This window comes from Somniosus microcephalus, chromosome 15 (genome assembly GCF_052327205.1).
Source record: "Somniosus microcephalus isolate GS21.2 chromosome 15, FLI_Smic_1.0, whole genome shotgun sequence".
Taxonomy (NCBI): Eukaryota; Metazoa; Chordata; class Chondrichthyes; order Squaliformes; family Somniosidae; genus Somniosus; species Somniosus microcephalus.
Window position 1 is genome coordinate 115,294,474 of NC_141001.1, and position 22,305 is coordinate 115,316,778.

Below are 22,305 nucleotides of genomic sequence, written 5' to 3' on the forward strand. Positions count from 1 at the left end.
CTCACACCTCCCTATCTCTGTAACCTCCTTCAGCCCCACAACCCTCCAAAATCTCTGCGCTCCTCCAATTCTGGTCTTTTGAGCATCCGCGATTTTAATCGATCCACCATTGGCAGTCGTGCCTTCAGCTACCGAGGCTCTAAGCTCTGAAATTCCCTCCCTAAACCTCTCCACCTCTCTTTCCTCCTTTAAGACCCTCCTTCTAACCTACCTCTTTGACCAAGCTTTTGGTCACCTGTCATAATATCTCCTTATGTGGCTCGGTGTCAAATTTCATTTGCTAATACTCCTGTGAAGCGCCTTGGGGCCATTTTACTACATTAAAGGCGCTGTATCAATACAAGTTGTTGCAGTTACATCATTACTTATAGTTGGCAAAAAAACCTTATGCCGGTTTGGGAAGCAGGGAAGTAGAGTTGAGTGCAGCAAAGGTGGTTCTCTGCAAGACAGGCTGAGGAGCTGAGAGACACAAAAATGAGGTGTTACAGCACCGCCACTGGTGGGAGGGTGCAATTACAGCGTGACATGTTTACATAGGCAGTTTCCATTCTAACTGAGTACATAGGAATTTATAAGGGGGAAAAATGGCACAAAAATGCAATAATAGGAGGTAACATTTTGCAGAGAGGAAGTAGACACAGATGTGAGATGTTTTAATATATTAAGTGGATAAACCAGAGACAGATTTGTAAAATAATAAATTACACACATTTGGCAAATGCTCCACTGGGATTTTGTGGAAAGGCAGAGCTATGTACTTACTTCATACACAATTTTACACTTTTCTAATGTCGCTTGGAACTATCAGGTTGATCAGACAACTGCAGCTCATCTCCATTTTTTTCTATAGGCTTTAATTTATCTACTTATTTATTTTACATTGCTTACATTACTTTATCCATGGGCAGTCCAGAAAATAAACTACACAAAATTTCCAAATTGTAAAATCATTGATATTGTACATTATTAACTTTTACATCAAAATACCCCAATGATATACAATTTCAATGTTTATTATTCCATTAATTTGCTTCTACAGAAACAATTACCAATTAACTATTGTTCAGCCTATTCCAATCACGAGTTAACAACAGCCTCACTGCGACACATTTCCCGCCCCTTTGAAACAGTCCTTACATCAAATTATGATAATTCATCTCCACAAATCTAATGCTTTATGCATTAAGCAAAGTTGCCACATTCCTTTACTTTATACATTGTATTTAAGTTATAACTACCGATAAAAAGATTTAAATGTAATTCTAACTCAAACCCAGTGTTTTTACCCCAACGTAGACTTTTGCACTTAAAGGTCGCATGTAATCAGTCACAGTCAACGATCTACTTACAGTATTTATTATGCCTTTCACATTCCATCGTATACCCCCTCTGACTGCACCATAACCGTCCATTAAATAACGTTTGTGGTAAATGAAGTAGTGTTTGAAGCAAGGTTTCCAGATTGTCAACAGCGTCAGATGAGTAACTGTCCTGTTCTCACAATTGTGACCCCTTTTTGGGGAAATCCTCTTATTTTACGTCAAACTTCCAGAAATGTGCAGAGGTGCACGGCTGTGCTCGGCAGTGAACCCCACCCTGCTCCCCTCCCCTCCCCTGGCAGACTTTGCCATCACAGCCACACGTTTATCGCCGCCTGAATAGGGCTCATATTACGAACCGAGATGGCCAGCACATTTCTGGAGATGTCCCATCAGAAGGACCCTAGGTTGAGGTCGCTGAACATCTGCTCGTTGGAACATCTGCTATATTGCGTCTCGGGGTGTGTGGGGCTTGGGGATTTAAGTAATTTGATTTTAAGGACGCTTAAAGTGCTTAAATGAATTACATAACTGTTGGGGGGTGTGGGGGGAAACAATTGTGAAATCTTTTGACCTCGAGAGTGCCTCAGCTATTAAAACTTTTAAAGGGCGGATCTTTCAGCAGGAACTCTGGACAAGATTTGCAGAAATGTAGCTTCCCCCCCCACCCCCCCAACCAAAAAAATTTGGATTTGGGTATTGGCAAATAGACGTCACAAGTTGTCACAAGCTGGTAAAGCAGCTTGATTTTTTAGTGAAAACGCTCTCGGGTTACAGAATATATATAAAGATAGAATCTAAGGCCTTTACCCAGTTGAGATAAACTAAAGACAGGTTGAAAGTATGGTGGAACAAAGAGGATGCATGGTTCATTGTGCAGTCAGCCTGTGGAGGAACTATCAACTATCAACTGATGGTTGTTTGTGTTGAAGATACGCATATTTAAATATTCTACTGTCATTTTTCTACATATCAACGTTTCCTATTGATATGGGTTTTCAACTTACTGCCTATCAAACAGCCTAAGGTGGGGGGAGGTTTAGGGGAGATGAGCAATTTTAAAACATCGCACACATTATGGGGCGGGGGGGTGCGGAGTTGTTGAAGTTATTGGAATTTCCATGGCTCGGCCCAATCTACAAGGTTCATTAAGCAGCAGATAAAGTTATTCAGCAGGATAACTGACCCCCCTTCCCAGTGCAGCCCATTCAGAGCGACGTCAAAACATGTTTACACGCACATTTCATGCAAAGTCCCTGATTTCGGGTCGCCAACCCGCCAGGAATTGCCCTGGAGTCTCCAGGGGATTGAAGATTAATCTCCTGGACGCCGCTGCGAGCATAGACTCTGGTGAAAAAAAATAATTGGGGCAGTTTAAAAAAAAATAGTGTTTTATTCTTTTCGTTTTATAATTTATTAAAATATTGGAGATGGGGGCAGGGGAAAGGGTTGTTTGACCAGGTGGGATGGTTGGAGGTGGGCAGTCATGTGGTGAAACTTCCAGGACTGCATCCAACCAGAGTTGGCAACCCGACCCTGATTGGACGTCAATGAAATAAGAGGATGGCAGGACAAGTCACACACTGTTGGCACACGTTGATCATAGTAACCCCTTTGTTGTAACACTGCCTACGGGAGCTGTTAGAAAGAGAGTCTTGAGTGAGAGTGTTGAGTCTTGACGAAGGGTTTTGACCTGAAACGTTGACTCTATTTCTCTCTCCATGGATGTTGCCTGGCCTGCTGAGTTTTGCCAGCATTTTCTGTTGTTATTTTAGAAAGAGAAAGTTAGACTCCCGCTGTGCGACAACAAAGGTGTGTGCTCCTTCTTGCTAAAAAATAAGGGCAGCTTAAATGACGCGTACACTACCTCTGTCCGTGGCCTATCAGAGTTATCGGGCAGAATATCTACACTTGAAATGTGAATTTGACTGTTTGCACTGAAATGAGGCACATAGTTACAAATCAGAAAAGTAAAACGCTATCAATAATTCAGTCCAGGTTGGTGTTTTTTGTGTGTGTGTTGGCCCCCGATATTAAATATCTTTGATTGTAGATGGATGGTCTCTCCCACAGGGTGTTGAGCTTCCAATGTCACTGCACAATCGCACAGCTACCATTTCTTTGCTTTGTCCTTCAGGATCTGTTTCTTTTCCTTAGCTGCCTTGATGTCTTGCATCTTTTCGTCCTTTAACATCTTTAGAAATTTATCTATAGGGAAGCAGACTCATTTGTTTTACATAAGAGTCTGAACGGCTAGAAATAAATCTTTCTCTATTGCACTTTGTAACAATGCATCATAACAAAAAGCACATTATCAAACCAATGGCAGTAGGTTACTGTGGGTGGTGAGAATGTGGAACTCACTACCATAAGGAAAAAAAGAAAGAACTTGTATCTCTACAGTGCCTTTCACGACCTCAGGACGTCCCAAAGCGCCGTACAGCCAATGAAGTACTTTTTGAAGTGTGGTCACTGTTGTAATGTAGAAAACGTGGCAGACAATTTGCACACAGCAAGCTCCCACAAACAGCAATGTGATAATGACCAGATAATTTGTTTTAGTGATGTAGATAGAGGGGTAAATATTGGCCAGGACACCGGGCAGAACTCCCCTGCTCTTCTCCAATATAGGGACTCGTTTCGGAAAGACGGCACCTCCGACAGTGCGGCACTCCCTCAGTACTCCACTGGAGTGTCAGCCTAAGGTTGTTGTGCTCAAGTCGCGGGAGTGGGACTATGAACTCACAACCTTCTGTCTCAGAGGCGAGGGTGCTATCCACTGAGGCACAGCTGACAAAGCTAATCAGCCTGTGGTTATAGGACTCTGGACTCAGGCTCGGCTTTGGTCAAAATGGTTTGTGTTTTCCTGTACAGCTCAAAGCAACAGACATTTTAAAATGTCCCGATAGACGCGGTCATTTTATCCTCTGACTGCACAGTGGTTGGCATGGCAATAACGAGGGGCAGGGGCAACTTGGCCAAAGTGATTAACAATCGAAAGCAACCGTCAAGAGGATCCCACAACTGAGGTGGACGTTATTGGAATAATTCTATGTCTCAATCTTTCAGACGAGACGTTAAACCAATGTCTGCCCTCTCAGGAGGGCATAAAAGATCCCATGGCCACTATTTCGAAGAAGAGCAGGGTGGAGTTCTCCCTGGTGTCCTGGGGCCAAAATTCATCTCTCAAATAACATCACTAAAACAGATGATTGGGTCATTATCATATTGCTGTTTGTGGGAGCTTGCTGTGCGCAAATTAGTTGCCGGGTTTCCTACATCACAACAGTGCCTACACTTCAAAAATTACTTCATTGGCTGTAAAATGCTTTGGGGCGTTCTGAGGTCATGAAAGGTGCTGTAGAAATGTGAGTCTTTCTTTCTTTATCTTTGTTTTTCCTCTTTGTTGCTTCCCCTGAAACTGGTCGTGTGGAAAATTATGGCCAAGTGCTTCTGTTTTGCACACTGATGTAGTCACACCTCCCTGTCAGCACTGTAATTAACATAGAAACATAGAATATAGGAGCAGGAGTAGGCCATTCGGCCCCTCGAGCCTGCTCCGCCATTTAATGAGATCATGGCTGATCATCCAAATTCAGTACCCTGTCCCTGCTTTCTCCCCATATCCCTTGACCCCTTTAGCCTTAAGAAATATATCTAACTCCTTCTTGAATATATTTAATAACTAGGCCTCAACTGCCCTCTGTGGTAGAGAATTCCACAGGTTCACCACTCTCTGGGTGAAAAAATTCCTCCTCATCTCTGTCCTAAATGGCTTACCCCTTATCCTTAGACTGTGACCCCTGGTTCTGGACTCCCCCGGCCATCGGGAACATCCTTCCTGCATCTAGTCTGTCTAGTCCTGTTAGAATTTCATAAGTTTCAATGAGATCCCCTCTCATTCTTCTAAACTCTAGCGAATATAAGCCTAATCGACCCAATCTCTCTTCATACGTCATTCCTGCCATCCCAGGTATCAGTCTGGTGAATCTTCGCTGCACTCTCTCCATGGCAAGAACATCCTTCCTCAGATAAGGCAAACAAAACTGCACACAATACTCAAGGTGTGGTCCCACCAAGGCCCTGTCCAACTGCAGCAATTACAGACGTTAATTGGAAACCACGCCTTTTCTGTCTGTGAAACATTTCAGTTTATGTACATCGCCCATCTCCGCTCCGACCTCAGCCCGCTCACTGCTGAAACCCTCGTCCATGCCTTTGTCACCTCCAAACGATTCCAATGTTCTCCTGGCTGACCTCCCACCCTCCGCCTTCTGTAAACGTCAGCTCACCAAAGCTCTGCTGTCCGTATCCTATCCCGCACGAACCCCTGCTCGCCCCTGACCTTGCTGACCTACATTGTCTCCTGGTCCCCCAACGCCTCCAATTTAAAATTCTCATCTTTGTGTTTAAATCCCTTCATGGCCTCAGCCCTCCCTACCTCTTCCAAGCCTACAACCATCCCCCAAACTCTCCGTTCCTTTGACTCTGGCTTCTTATGCACCCCCCTTCCCTTCACCCCACCATTCAATGTCTTGCCTTCAGCGCCTGGGCCCCACGCTCTGGAATTCCTGCCTCAGCTCCCACTTTATCTCATCTCCTTTAAGACCCGTCTTAAAACCCTCCTTTTTGACCAAGCCTTTGGTCGCCTCTTCTAATATATTTGGCTCGGCATGCATTTATTGCTGATTAAGGGTAGCCGCGGCCCAGTGGGTGGCACCCTCACCTCTGTAAGTGATAGAAGGTTGTGGGTTCACGTCCCACTCCAGAGACTTGACCACAAAAACCTAGGCTGACGTGCCAGTACTGAGGGAGTGCTGCACTGTCGGAGGTGCCGCCTTTCGGTTGAGATGTTAAACCGAGGCCCTCCCTGCTCTCTCAGGTGGGCTTAAAACATCCCGTGGCCACTATTTTGAGGAAGAGCAGGGGAGTTCTCCCCGGTGTCCTGGCCAATATTTATCCCTCAACCAACATTGCTAAAAACAGATTAACTGGTTGTTTGTCACATTGCTGTTTGTGGGAGCTTGCTGTGCACAAACTGGCTGCCGCGTTTCCTACATTACAACAGTGACTGCACTTCAAAAGTATTTCATTGGCTGTAAAGCACTTTGGGACGTCGTGAAAGGCGCTATAGAAATGCAAGACTTGAGCAGAGCGTGGTAATCTCTTGCTGGGAGTTGTGACCCAGGACAGTACTAATCAGTGTCTACTTATACACGAGTCTGGTACTTCTGCATCAATCTCCAATGTATCATATGTATTTATCTGTGTTCTGCTAATACTTACTAACATCTGTACTATCTATTAGTTGTATTCAAAGTTGTAAAAAAAAAATTATTCCTAAAAATTAGATTAGTTGAGGGAACAGATTCCTTATAGATAGGGTCTAGTTGGGATGTAATTGGAGGGCAATTAGGGGTAATTGAAAGCAGGTGCAGGTGGTAAGAGATAGAGAGAAACTATTTCCGCTGGTTGGGGATTCTAGGACTGGGGGCACAGTCTAAAAATAAGAGCCAGGCCTTTCAGGAGTGAAATTAGGAAACACTTCTACACACAAAGGGTGGTAGAAGTTTGGAACTCTCTACCACAAATGGCAATTGATGCTCGGTCAATTGTTAATTTTAATTCGGAGATTGTAGTGTATGTACCTTTAAGAGAGAACTACTTTTACAGCTCCTGTATACTGCAGTACCGGCAGTGACCACACCTGTATATAAGCCTTGAGCATGCCTCTGTACCCCCAGTCTTGAGACTACCCTACTCCAGTAAACACCTGTTGATTGTTAAGTTACAGCATCCGTGTAGTTATTGGAAAACATCATACTCTCAGAATCACGGATCTAACAGTGGTGACGAGTGTCGATTCGAATCTACCTGCAACTCTGCATTTCCCTTCGAGGATTCGCTCCGGGAGGGCGGTGGAAGAAAGTCGAGGCCAGAAACACGGGCGTCAACCACGAGCAACCGCCCAGTCATCCGGCAGAGAGTGAACATCGCAGGGGAGGCTGTTGAGAGCCGGGCTTGGTTCCACAGCCACGACGATCCAGCAACAGACTGACAACAGGTACAGCACAGACCCTTCCTGGACAGCGGCGGCTGGAGCCGACCGACGGCAGAGAAAAAGCCGAGCAGCGTCGACGGGGTAAGAGAGAGGGTGAAGCACACAGGGCGCAGCCGGGGGTTTAAAACCGAGCGGCGTCGAGGAAAAACAAAACAGAGACAGAGAGAGGGTAAAGCAGCAGCCGGGTTCAGGACCGAGCGGCGGAAACGGGAAAGGCGCACAGGAAAAATGCGCAGAGCACAGCCAGGGCTCAAGGGCTGAACAGTGTCCGCGGGGAGAAGAAGGGAGAGCGCGGGAGACGCCATTGAGCCGCGGAGAAGAAGGAAGAGCATGGGAGACGCCATACTTAGAAGCCGCAGCGGAGAAGAAGGGCGAGCGCGGGAAGAAAGGAAAGTGCGGGAGACGCCATTTTGTGCCAGCGGAGAAGAAGGGAGAGCACGGGAGATGCCATTTTTGCCAGTTAAATCACACCCAGGGATGCCGAAGAGTGGCAGTATCTCTACGTTCGACAATGAAGTCGAAGATTGGGCGACATATGTGGAACGCATTGAGGTGTACTGCAGGGCGAATGAAGTGCCAGATGCTAGGAAAGCACTGGTTTTGTTAAATTCCATGGGTGTAAAAACTTATGGCTTACTGCGAAACCTAATAACCCCAGAGAAGCCCATGAATAAGAATTTCGAAAGCATAGTAGAAATCCTACAGGACCACTTAAACCCCACACTGCTGCTGATAGCAGAAAGATTTAAGTTCCACAAAAGGAACCAGCATAAAGACAAAAGTAATGCTGAGCACTTAACGGAACTGCGCAAGCTATCGAAACACTGCCAGTTTGGAGTGGGACTAGCAGATACGTTAAGGGACAAGTTTGTGTGTGGGCTTCAAAGTGAAGGAACCCAGAAACGGCTTCTATCAGAAAAGGATCTTATGCTGGACAAGGCTTTCAGTATGGCAGTATAGCAAGGGGCGCTGCAGAGATACAACAGAGACCGCAAGAATATGGCACCAATGAAATGTAATATGGAACTGGGAAGTGTTATTGCTGCGGCAGAACAACACATGACCAGAAGGATTGTTGGTTCAAGGACCAAGTGTGCAGACAGTGTGGAAAAGCAGGACACATAGCAAGAGTCTGCAGGTCAGGGAAGAAAACCAACAGCAAGAAATCTCCACAGGAGAAGTACAAAAAGGTACATAAGGTGATGGACAGTAGTTCAGACGAACAGAAAAGTGATACAGACTCCGGAAGCAAGGAGCTGGGTTGTCTGAAACTACATAAGGTAACCAAAATGGAGGAGCACCAGACTATCTGGGTCACACTCAAGATAGACGGAGTCCAAGTGAAAATGGAATTGGACACAGGATCAGCCCTAACAGTCATAAACCAAAGGGACTACAAGCGGCTATTTTCACATATACCCTTGAAAGCTACAGAGATTGTCTTGAAGACGTACACGGGGCAAAAAGTCTACCCCAAAGGAAAAATAAGGGTGGAAGTGATATACAAAGGCCAGGAAATACCTAAAATGGACCTATATTGCCAGATGGAGGACCACCACTACTAGGGCGTGAATGGATCCGGAAGATACAATTAGATTGGCATTCCATACAGGCACTGAAGGTTGAGGCCAAAAAGGATGACGACGTCACACCTGGACGACTGCCAAAAATGCTAACTGACGCAAAAGAAGTGTTCCAGGAGGGACTCGGAACACTAAAAGGCATAACAGCAACGATTAAAATAAAGGAAAATGCAAGCCCAAAGTTTCTTAAGGCCAGACCAGTGCCTTATGCGATCCGACCAGCTGTCGAAGCAGAGCTGGAAGGGTTGGAACGTTCAGGAGTACTGTCCAAAGTAGACTGGAGCGAGTGGGATACACCCATCGTTCCTCTAATAAAGAGGTCGTTGAGTAATACGCCTGGGGCACCAAAGAAGGTCCGCATCTGTGGGGATTTTAAGGTGACAGTGAACCCAGTCCTTCACACGGTACAATATCCGCTTCCACCAATTTTAGGATATTTTCGCCTCGCTATCTGGAGGTAAACACTTCACCAAAATTGATCTAGCCCAGGCGTACTTGCAAATGGAGGTAGAAGAAGCCTCGAAACAATACCTCACGATCAACACTCATAAAGGTCTCTACCAATACAACCGGCTGGTGTTCGGGGTAGCACCGGCTCCGGCTATTTGGCAAAGGGCGATGGATCAAGTCCTGCAAGGGATTCCAGGGACCCAGTGTTATTTGGACGACATCCTGGCCACGGGTGAAAATGACAGTGATCACCTCGCCAACCTGGAGAAGGTGCTCACTAGATTAAAGGAATATGGGCTACGAGCTAATTGCCACAAGTGCGAGTTTTTCCAGAAGCAGATCTTGTATTGTGGCCACGTTATCGATGAAGAGTGTTGTGTCCGTGTGTTAATGGAGACACGGAATGCAGGAGTTGGTTTACAGGTGTTTACTGGACAAAGTCTGGAGGTGAACTAACAGATACAAGACACTATACAGGCTTATATAGCCCGAGTGGCCATTACCGGCATTACAGTACACAGTGGTTCTTAAAGGCACATAAACCACAATTACTCCCCTTTTAGACAACCAGTACATAACATTTTAAGTAATTGTTATTTAACATGTTTATAAGAACAATAATCTACATATTGTTGCAGTTAATCAATTATAAGTCAGTCTCTCTGGAGGCTTCCTGACTCGGTCTGGATAACGCCTCAGTGGTGTAGTAGTTTTCGGTGGTGTAGTAGGTTCTTTTGGCAAGGTCGATTCGGCTGGAATGCCAGCGTCAGGTTCATCTGGTTCTAGCATCACCGGATCGGAGGTAGATACTATGGGTATCTCTGCTTCATCATCAGGTGTATAGAGTTGTGGTGTAGTTTGTCCCTTTTCAGAGGACTCTATGATCTGGTCAGCATGGCGCCTTATTATGCTTTCTCCAATGTCCACGGTATACATCAGCGGTCCTAGTCGTGTGCAAATAGTTCCAGGCTGCCATTTCTCGGTACGGTAGTCCCGGGCCAAAACTTGTTGACCTATCTGGAAGGTTCTAGTTGGCCTTTCATTCATGCCTTGAAATTGTTGGTTCTCTACATCCCTTCTGATGTTTGGCTTGATCAAATCCAGCCGGCATCTTAGTCTTCTATTGAAAAACATTATGGCGGGAGTCTGGTTTGTAATCATATGTGTTGAATTCCTGTATGCAAACAAGAAGTTATCTACCTTATGCTGTAGATTTATGTATTCATTACCCATGGCCTTTATGGCCTTCTTGAAGGTCTGGACAAACCTTTCAGCCAATCCATTGGTGGCGGGATGGTATGGGGCGGACGTATAGTGCTTAACCCCATTGTTTTTTAAGAACTTCCTGAATTCTTCGGACACAAATTGTGGTCCATTATCAGAACAGATCTGTTCAGGCAGCCCATTCCTGGCGAATATGGTCCTTAATACTGTGATGGTTTTTTCCGTGGTGGTGGAGGACATCTTTATTACCTCCGGCCACTTGGAGTGTGCATCAACCGCGATTAAGAACATTGAGTCCATAAATGGACCAGCAAAGTCGATGTGTACCCTTTGCCATGGAGATGAGGGCCACTCCCATGGATGTAGAGGGGCTTGTGGTGGGGCGTTTTGGACCTTCTGGCATTCTAGACAGCCCTTGGTCATTTCTTCGATGTCTCCATCGATACCTGGCCACCACACAAACGCTCTGGCTAGGTTCTTCATTTTCACTCCACCCAGATGCCCCTCGTGAAGCTCCTTTAGCACTTTATCCTGGAGTTTGGGTGGAATCACCACTCTGGATCCACACATCAAGGTTCCTCGGCACACTGACAGCTGTTCCCTTCTTTGCGAGAATGCTGGCAACAGTGGTTCGCCATGTGCTGGCCATCCCTTCACCGTTAAATCGTAGACTCGTGAGAGAGTCGGGTCATTTCTCGTTTCCTTTTCAATGGCAGAATTTGTTACTGGTAGACATTCTACTATGGTAGAGTGGAACATTTCCACTGGGTCCCCTGTAGGTCCCTCTTCTACCGTTGGCAACGGTAGATGCGATAAACCATCAGCATTTCCATGCTGTTTTGATCCTTTGTATTCTATGTCATATCGGTGTGCCCCTAGGAAAAGGGACCACCTCTGTAGCCTTTGTGCTGTCATAATGGGAACGCCCTTTTTAGGGTTGAATATGGAGACGAGGGGTTGATGGTCAGTCAACAAGGTAAATTTTTGTCCGTGTAGGTGATGGTTGAATTTCTTCACTCCCCATACCAGGCTGAGTGCTTCCCCGTCGATCTGGGCATAGTTACGCTCAGCTGAGTTCAATGAGCGTGACGCAAAAGCTATCGGCCGTTCTGAGCCATCAGGGAATCTATGTGCTAATACGGCTCCTACGCCGTAAGGGGATGCATCGCACGCCAGTCTGATTGTCAGTGATGGGTTGTAATGAGCCAAAGCTTCCTTGGACGTGATCAAGCCTTTACATTTATGGAAGGCACGTTTACAGTCCTCGCTCCATTCCCAAATTACTCCCGTTTGTAGCAGTTCGTTAAGAGGGTGCAGAACAGTTGACAAGTTCGGTAAAAATTTATGATAGTAATTTATCAATCCCAGGAACGACCTTAATTGTGAGACATTTTCAGGTGCTGGTGCTTTTATGACAGCTTCAATTTTCTCAGGGGACTTATGCAACCCTTCTTCATTAATTATGTGGCCACAATATGATATTTGTTTCAGGAAAAAGTCACACTTGGGGCGGTTTGCTCGTAGGCCCCGTTCTCTCAGCCTAGTGAGCACCTTCTCCAAATTGGCAAGGTGTTCGTTGTCGTTTTCTCCTGTTACAAGGATGTCGTCTAGGTAGCATTGAGTCCCTGGAATCCCTTGCAGGACTTGTTCCATAGCTCTTTGCCAGATAGCTGGAGCTGATGCTATTCCGAAAACCAGTCGATTGTACTGGTACAGGCCTTTGTGTGTGTTTATTGTGAGATACTTTTTAGAGGCCTCCTCAACCTCCATCTGTAGATATGCCTGTGCCAAGTCAATTTTTGTGAAACGTTTCCCTCCGGATAGTGAGGCGAAAATATTTTCTATCCTCGGAAGAGGATATTGTATCGTGTGAAGGATCGGGTTTACAGTCACCTTGAAGTCCCCACAGATGCGAATTTTTCTCTGTTCTTCAGATTTATCATTATTCAAAGTTTTCTTCATGACCAGGATGATGGGTGTTGCCCACTCGCTCCAATCTATCTTGGATAACACGCCTGTCCTTTCCAAATTCTGCAGCTCTGCCTCGACTGCTGGACGAATTGCGTATGGCACCGGCCTTGCCTTAAAAAACTTGGGAATTGCCGCATCTTCCACCTTTATTGAGGCAGTGACGCCTTTCAAGGTTCCTAGTTCCTGTTGGAACACTTCTTTGGCGTTGGCCAAGATGTCTTTTAATCGTTGAGGTATGATGTCATCATCATTTTTTTCTTACTGGTCACCGTCAGTGCCTGAATGGAGTGCCAGTCCAAACGTATCTTCCTGATCCATTCACGTCCCAACAGCGGTGGACCACCATCTTGCAGAACGTATAAATACAACTTCTGTATTTCCTTGCCGTTGTATACAACAGGCACCTTTATTTTCCCTTTGGGGTATACTTTCTGCCCCGCATATGTTTTCAAGATAATGGATGTGTCTTTCAAAGGTATATGCGGAAATAGCCGCTCGTAATCCCGTCTATTTATGACGGTCAGAGCTGATCCTGTATCTAGCTCCATTTTAACTGGGCACCCCGCTATCGTGAGGGTAACCCAAATGGTCTGGTAATCTTCTTTGGCAATTACATTATGTAATTTGAGAGAGCTTAGTCTCTTGTTTCCGGAGTCGCTATCGCTCTTCTGGTCTTCGGAGCTACTGTCCGTCATCATTTGTACCTTTCTCTACTTTTCCTTATTGATTTTTTTTCTGTCAGTGGATTTTTTGTTTCCAGATCGGCATACACGTGTAATGTGTCCCATCTTTCCGCATTGCCTGCATGCTTTGTCCTTGAACCAGCAGTCCCTCTGGTCATGGGTGGATTTGCCGCAGCGATAACATCTCTCGAAACCCCGTGTCATTTCATGGGCGACGAAGTCCTGTGGCTTTCGCTGTATCTCTGCAGCTCCTCCCGCCGCTGCTTCGTATGACACAGACACACTGAAAGCCTTGTCCAGTGTCAAATCTTTCTCAGAAAGTAGCTATTTTTGTGTTACTTCACTTAGGAGACCGCAGACGAATTTGTCTCGTAGAGAATCTGCCAGTCCTGCCCCGAATTGGCAGTGTAGGGTATCAACAATCTCCTTAAAATTCTTGTCCATCGGTTTGGCTGGAGTGATTAAGTTTTGTAACAGCCTGTATGTCCTTGCGCCCATTAGATTTAGAAGTACCGATGCCTTTTTATCATCCTTTATTTCATTCGCTGTGCAATATACTTCTACTCTTTCCACATATGTGGCCCAATCCTCTTCATTACTATCGAAAGTAGTAATGTTGCCAGTCTTAGGCCTTCTGAAAAAAAAAATGGCGCCTCCCGCGCTTTCCTTTCTTCCTTGCAGAAAAAAAAATGGCGTCTCCCACGCTTTCCCGCCGCTGTTGCTGCTGACAACGCTGTTCTCCGCGGTTTTTATTTATACAAATATTTTTAATAGTCGGAGACTTGTTCCCACCGGACTCTCTGGGACTTTCCCCTCCCTCTGTGTGGTCCGAACGCCGACCTGCTTTGCAGAGCTGGCTGTCTCCCGAGTGCTCCACCCTTCGTCTTTGTTTGCCTGCGCCTTCACTGCTTGGCCCCGCTGTAGAGCCAGCCGATCGAGCCCCAGCCCACCGCCCAGGAAGGATTATTGCAGTACCTGCCACCAGCCCGGCTAGCTGGTGAAACCACAGTTTTTTTTTTTCTTTTCTCCTTCTTCCTTCGTCTGAGGAATCGATCTCCTTGAGGTGCTGCCGAATTGCAGGTAAGTCCGTTTCCAATTCATCGCCACTGTTGTGTCCGTGTGTTAATGGAGACACGGAATGCAGGAGTTGGTTTACTGGACAAAGTCTGGAGGTGAACTAACAGATACAAGACACTATACAGGCTTATATAGCCCGAGTGGCCATTACCGGCATTACAGTACACAGGGGTTCTTAAAGGCACATACACCACAAAGAGGGGTTACATAAGTCCCCTGAAAAGATTGAGGCAGTAGTCAAGGCTCCAGCACCGGAAAATGTGTCACAACTGAGGTCGTTCCTCGGGCTGGTGAACTACTACCATAAGTTCTTACCAAATTTGTCTATGGTATTACACCCACTGAACACCCTACTGCAAACGGGGGTACCATGGAAGTGGAATGACGAACGTAAATGAGCTTTCCAGAAGTGCAAAGAATTGATCACATCAAAAGAGGTGTTGGCCCATTTCAACCCAGCACTACCAATTCGTTTGGCATGTGATGCATCACCCTATGGTATTGGAGTGGTGCTGTCGCACAAATTCGCAGATGGGTTGGAGAACCCATCTGACGGGTTTCGGTCACTAACCTCAGCAAAGCGCAACTACACCCAGATTGACAGGGAGGCCCTCAGCCTAGTATGGGGAGTAAAAAAATTTAACCACTATCTGCATGGGCAGAAGTTCACCTTGCTGACTGACCACCAACCACTTGTCTCCATCTTTAATTCAAAGAAGGGCGTGCCGGTGATGACTGCACAACGGTTACAAAGATGGTCCCTTTTTCTAGGGGCGAACCAATATGAAATAGAATATAAAGGCACGAAACAGCATGGAAACGCTGATGGGCTATCACGCCTGCCACTGCCTACTGTGGAGGAAGCACCAGCAGTGGACCCTATTGAGATATTTTATTCATCAATAATTGAACGATTGCCAGTAACTAACGCGGATATAGAGAAGGAGACCCGCAATGATCCGACACTGTCTCGGGTATATGATTTGACGGTGAGGGGATGGCCAACACATGGCGACTCACTGTTGCCAGCATTCTCATCCAGAAGAGAACAGCTGTCAGTATGCCAGGGGACAGTGATGTGTGGATCCCGAGTGGTGATTCCACCCAAGTTAAGGGAGAGAGTGCTAAATGAGCTTCATGAAGGTCATCTGGGAGGGGTGAAAATGAAAAGCCTTGCTAGGGCTTGTGTGTGGTGGCCGGGGATCGATCAACAAATCGAGGACCTAACAAAGAGCTGCTCAGGATGCCAGAAGGTCCAAAATGCACCACCACATGCCCCTCTACACCCATGGGAGTGGCCCTCCTCTCCATGGCAACGGGTGCATATTGATTTTGCTGGACCATTCATTTACTCAATGTTCTTAATAGCAGTGGATGCTCACTCGAAATGGCCTGAGGTGATAAAAATGTCCTCAACCACTACAGAGAAAACGATTGCAGTCCTACGGACCATATTTGCCAGGAACGGCTTGCCAGAGCAGATTTGCTCTGATAATGGACCACAGTTTGTGTCCGAAGAGTTTCGGAAATTTATGAGAAGGAATGGGGTAAGGCATTACACATCCGCCCCGTATCATCCAGCCACAAATGGATTGGCTGAGAGGTTCGTACAAACCTTTAAAAAGGCGATAAAGGCCATGTGCGACGATGAAATTCCACTACAGCATAAGGTGGACAATTTCCTATTAGCCTACAGAAATGTGACACATGCAGTTACCAACCAGACCCCGGCCATGATGTTCTTTAATCGAAGGTTGAGATCTCGTCTGGATTTGCTCAGACCAAATGTGCAAAGAAATGTTGAGGATAAACAATTCCAGCACATCAATGAGAAGCTGACAAGGAGCTTCAATGTAGGACAACCAGTCTTGGCCCGTGACTACCGAACAGAGAAATGGCAACCCGGAACGATATGCACAAGGCAGGGGCCATTAATGTACACAGTGGATGTCGGGGAGAACATTGTGAGACGCCACGTCGATCAAATCTTAGCGTCACAGGAACGAGTCAACCCCATGTCTCGAGTACCTGGGGATGAACCCGACATACCGGTAGCATCTACCTCAGAACCAGTAGCAGCGGAAACTGATGAACTAACCGACGAAAAGGGGCCAGAATCGCCTCTGCACCAAGAACAAGAACCTCAGGAAAGGCGCTATCCAGAAAGGATCAGGAAGCCGCCCCTATTATGTCCGTGTGTAATTGAGACACGGACTGCAGGAGTTGGTTACAACAGGTCTTTACTAAGTGGAGACAAACTGGAACTACTATGCAAAAGTTACCACACAGGCTTATATACAGGGGTGGTCACTACTGGTACTGCAGTATACAGGGGCTGCAGAATATAGTTCCTTCTGCAAAGTACATACACTAGAATTCCTCCCCTTTTAGCTAAACAGTACATAACATTCGATTAATAATTAAATAACATATTTACAATTACAGTTGCTAGATACATTAGCTGAAGTTAAGCAATTATAAGTTCAGTCTTTGAGGAGGCTTCCTGATTCTGTCTGGATAACGCCTCTTTGGGGTATCAGGTTCTTCTGGCAAAGTTGATTCAGGATCAACGTCGTTGTTTGGTTCGTCTGCTTCCAATATCACTGATTCTGAGGTAGATGCAATTGGCACTTCGGTTTCATCACCAGGTGTATCGGATCGTGGTGTGGAATTGACGTTTTCCAGTGACTCTAGAATCTGGTCAGCATGGCGTCTTACAATGCTCTCTCCAAAGTCCACGGTATACATTAGAGGTCCTTGCCGTGTACAGATCATTCCTGGCTGCCATTTCTCGGTGCGGTAGTCCCGGGCCAAAACTGGTTGACCTATCTTAAGACTCCTGGTCGGCCTTTCATTCATATTCTGAAACTGCCTGTTCTCCACATCTCTTCTGATGTTTGGCTTAACCAAATCCAAGCGGCATCGTAGTCTTCGATTGAAGAACATCATGGCTGGAGTTTGGTTGGTAACAGCATGTGTCGCATCCTGGTAGGCAAACAAGAAGTTATCCACCTTGTGTTGTAGGGGTATGTCTTCATTACACATTGCCTTGATAGCCTTCTTGAATGTTTGAACGAACCTCTCAGCCAATCCATTGGTGGCTGGATGATATGGGGCGGATGTGTAATGCTTAACACCATTGTTCTTTAAGAAATCCGGAACTCTTCAGACACAAACTGTGGTCCATTGTCGGAGCAAATCTGTTCAGGCAGCCCATTTCTGGCGAATATGGTTCGTAAGACTGATAGTTTTTTCTGTGGTGGTTGAGGACATTTTTATTACCTCTGGCCACTTTGAATGTGCATCCACCGCAATTAAAAACATCGAGTCCATAAATGGACCAGCAAAATCAATGTGCACCCTTTGCCATGGAGATGAGGGCCACTCCCATGGATGTAGAGGGGCTTGTGGTGGGGCGTTTTGGACCTTCTGGCATCCTGTACAGCTCTTGGTCATCTCTTCGATTTCTCTATCGATTCCCGGCCACCACACAAACGCTCTGGCTAAGTTCTTCATTTTTACCCCTCCCAGATGACCCTCATGAAGCTCATTGAGCACTCTATCCTTCAATTTGGGTGGAATTACTACTCTGGATCCACACATCAAGGTTCCTCTGCACACTGACAGCTGTTCTCTTCTCGGCGAGAATGCTGGCAACAGTGGTTCACCATGTGCTGGCCATCCCTTCACCATTAAATCATAGACCCAGGAGAGTGTCGGGTCATTTCGTGTTTCCTTTTCTATGTTTGCATTCGTCACAGCGAGACATTCGACTATGGTCGAGTGGAATATCTCCACTGGATCCACTGCAGGTGCTTCTTCCACCATCGGCAAAGGTAGGCGCGACAATCCATCAGCATTCCCATGCTGTTTAGTTCCTTTGTACTCGATGTCATATTGGTGTGCCCCTAGGAAAAGGGACCACTTCTGTAGCTGTTGTGCTGTCATTATCGGGACGCCCTTCTGAGGGTTGAAGGTGGAGACAAGAGGTTGATGATCAGTTAGTAGAGTAAATTTCTGACCGTGCAGGTAGTGATTGAACTTCTTCACCCCCCACACCAGGCTGAGGGCCTCTCTGTCAATCTGGGCGTAGTTACGCTCGGCTGAAGTTAACGAGCATGACGCAAAAGCTATCGGCCTCTCTGAACCATCAAGGAATTTATGTGACAGTACCGCTTCAATGCCGTAGGGAGACGCATCACACGCCAGTCTTATCGGTAGTGATGGGTTGTCGTGAGCCAATACTTCTCTTGAAGTGATTCGGTCTTTACTCTTCTGAAAGGCCCGCTTACATTCATCGCTCCATTTCCATGCTACTCCAGTTTGTAGTAGGGCGTTCAGTGGGTGCAGAATTGTGGACAAATTCGGCAAAAACTTATGGTAGTAATTCACCAATCCGAGGAATGACCTCAGTTGCGACACATTTTCAGGCGCTGGAGCCTTAACTGCTGCTTCAATTTTGTCAGGGGACTTATGTAACCCCTCTTCATCAATCACGTGGCCACAATACGATATCTGTTTCTTAAAAAGCTCACACTTGGGGCAATTGGCTCGTAGCCCATGTTCTCTTAGTCTCGTGAGCACTTGCTCTAGGTTGGCAAGGTGTTCACTGTCATCTTCACCTGTCACTAGGATGTCGTCCAAGTAACACTGAGTCCCTGGAATCCCTTGCAGGACTTGTTCCATCGCTCTTTGCCATATCGCCGGAGCTGATGCTACTCCGAATACCAGTCGATGATTCTGGTAAAGACCTTTGTGAGTGTTTATTGTGAGATACTTCCTAGAGGATTCTTCAACCTCCATCTGCAAATATGCTTGTGCTAGGTCAATTTTTGTAAAACGCTTCCCTCCAGATAGTGAGGCAAAAATATCTTCTATCCTCGGGAGAGGATATTGTACTGTGTGAAGGATTGGGTTCACCATCACCTTAAAGTCCCCAGAGATGCGAACCTTCCTTGGCTCCTCAGACTTATTGTTTAACGTTTTCTTCATGACAGGAACGATGGGTGTCGCCCACTCGCTCCAGTCTACCTTAGATAACACGCCTTCATTCTCCAGATTCTCCAGCTCTGCCTCGACGGCTGGGCGAATTGCATATGGTACCGGTCTTGCTTTGAAAAACTTGGGAATTGCATTCTCTTCTATTTTTATCGAGGCGGTTACGCCTTTAAGAGTTCCCAGTTCTTGTTGAAATACCTCTTTGGCGTTAGCTAAGATTTTTGACAATCATCCAGGTGTGACGTCGTCATCCTTTTTACCAGCCACCGTCAGTGCCTGAATGGAGTGCCAGTCTAAACTTATCTTTCTGATCCATTCACGTCCCAATAACGGTGGTCCACCACCTTGCAGTATGTACAGATACAATTTCTGTATTTCCTTGCCGTTGTATTCGACAGGCACCCGTATTTTCCCTCTGGGGTATACTTTTTGCCCCTTATACGTCTTCAAGACAATGGATGTCTCTTTCAAGGGTATGTGTGGGAATAGCCACTCGTAGTCTCATCGATTCATGATGGTCAGGGCTGATCCTGTATCCAATTCCATTTTGACTTGGGACCCTGCTATCGTGAGGGTGACCCAAATGGTTCGGTGATCCTCTTTTGCGATTACGTTGTGAAGCTTGAGACAGCTTAGTCTGTTGTTCCCGGATTCACTATCGCTCATCTGGTCTTCGGAACTACTGTCCGTCATCTTTTGTACTTTCCTGTACTGTTCCTTAGTAGCCTTTTTGTTGTCGTTAGTCTTCTTCCCAGACCTGCAAACTCGTGCAATGTGTCCCATCTTTCCGCATTGCCTGCATATTTTGTCCTTGGACCAGCAGTCCTTCTGGTCATGGGTTGTTCTGCCGCAGCGATAACATTTTTCAAATCCCCGTGTCATTTCGTGGGTGCCGTATTCCTGTGGCTTTTGCTGTATTTCCGCAGCTCCCCTTGCTGCTGCTTCGTATGATACTGCCACGCTGAAGGCTTTATCTAGCGTCAGCTCTTTCTCTGAGAGTAACCTCTTCTGGGTTCCTTCACTCAGGAGTCCACAGACAAATTTGTCCCGTAGGGTATCTGCCAGTCCTGCTCTGAACTGGCAGTGCTTTGATAGCTTACGTAGTTCCGTAAGGTAATCAGCATTGCTCTCATCTTTATGCTGATTTCTCCTGTGGAATTTAAATCTTTCTGCTATCAGCAGCGGTGTAGGATTTAGGTGTTCCTGTAGGATATCAACAATTTCGTTAAAACTCTTCGCCAAATGTTTGGCTGGAGTAATCAGGTTCCGGAGTAGGCCGTACGTTCTTGCGCCCATTAAGTTTAGTAGTACCGATGCCTTTTTCTCATCGGCTACTTCGTTTGCCTCGCAATATACTTCGACTCTATCCACATACGTGGTCCAGTCTTCTATTGCATTATCGAAGGCAGTGATATTGCCAGTCTTCGGCAGCTTGGAAATCTAAGATGGCGCCTCACGCGCTTTGCCTTCTTCCCCGATTGAACAAAATGGCGCCTCCCGCGCTTTCCAATTCCCCACTGCTGCTAGCGCTGTTGCTGGCGTTTTATGCCTTGATGGCGACGCCCTATGGTCTTCGCGCACTTCCCCCCGCGCTGCTGCTAACGCTGCTCTCCGCGGTTCCCGTGGCAAACTGCAGTTCCTCGCGGCTTTCTGCGCTTCTAATTTCTTTTATTTCCCCGTCGTCGGAGCAACCCTGCGGGACACTTTCCTCCCTCTTCTCGGGTCTGTACGCTGCCCGGCTTCATAGCACCGGCCGCGCCCTGTGTGCTCCACCCTCTCTCTCTCTCTCCTCTTCCCGACAACGCTGCTCGCCCCGTTGAAAAGCCACCCGATCGAGCTCTAGCCCGCCGCAGCCCAGGAAGGATCAGTGTACTACCTGCCACCAGCCCGATTAGCTGGAACACCATAGACAGGATAACCAAGCCCCGCTCTCGACAGCCTCTCCTGTAAATCTTCAACTCCGATGAATCAGAGGCGGTTGCCCACGGTCGACGCCCGTTTCTTCTGTTTGTTTTCTTTTTTTTTTCTTTCTTCCTTCCGGCCTCGACCTCTGACAACTTCACTTCAGGGATGGATCCCCATGAGGTGGTGCAGACTGTAGGTAAGTTCGAATCTGCTCGTCGCCAGTGTTATGTCCGTGTGTAATTGAGACACGGACTGCAGGATTTGGTTATAACAGGTCTTTACTGAGTGGAGACAACCGGGAACTACTATGCAAAGTTACTACACAGGCTTATATACAGGGGTGGTCACTACTGGTACTGCAGTATACAGGGGCTGCAGAATATAGTTCCTTCTGCAAAGTACATACACTGCAGCCCCAAAGACTGAATCTATAAATGGACTATTTTTGTTTAATGTGCATGTTAAAGTGTTAATTGTTATTTGAATATTATGGGTGCTGCTAATCTAAAAGGGGAGGAATTGTAGTGTATGTACCTTTAAGAAAGAACTACTTTTACAGCTCCTGTATACTGTAGTACCGGCAGTGACCACACCTGTATATAAGCCTTGAGCATGCCTTTGTACCCCCAGTCTTGAGACTACCCTACTCCAGTAAACACCTGTTGATTGTTAAGTTACAGCATCCGTGTAGTTATTGGAAAGCATCATACTTTCAGAAACACGGATCTAACAGAGATTGATAGTTTTCCGTTAACCAAAGGTATTAAGGGATATGGGCCAAAGGCGGGTAGATGGAGTTAGGTCACAGATCAGCCATGATCTCATTGAATGGCAGACCAGGCTCGAGGGGCTAAGTAGCCTCCTCCTGTTCCTATGTAAGGGAGTAGCCAGGTGACCTAATTATGAATTTGCTGGTGAGGATGGTAATCTGGTAGTTGTGACTGAAGGAGTTAGAACTGGACTGGTCAGGAGTACATTGTATTACTGCTTGTTCTACCTGTTTATGGTTTTTCCCCCCCCCTCCCTTTCATTCA

The 22,305-nt window shown here is 46.4% G+C and overlaps 1 protein-coding gene across 1 annotated transcript in view; it reads right to left on the reverse strand.

Moving 5' to 3' along the window:
• Positions 1-3,429: 3,429 nt before the first annotated feature.
• Positions 3,430-22,305, reverse strand: part of LOC147107166 (uncharacterized protein C11orf91 homolog) — a 36,562-nt gene continuing 17,686 nt past the window's right edge. The window contains exon 2 of the mRNA XM_086007540.1: positions 3,430-3,527. Within this exon, the coding sequence (XP_085863666.1) occupies positions 3,430-3,527 (98 nt within the window). The remainder of the gene's footprint in view (positions 3,528-22,305) is intronic.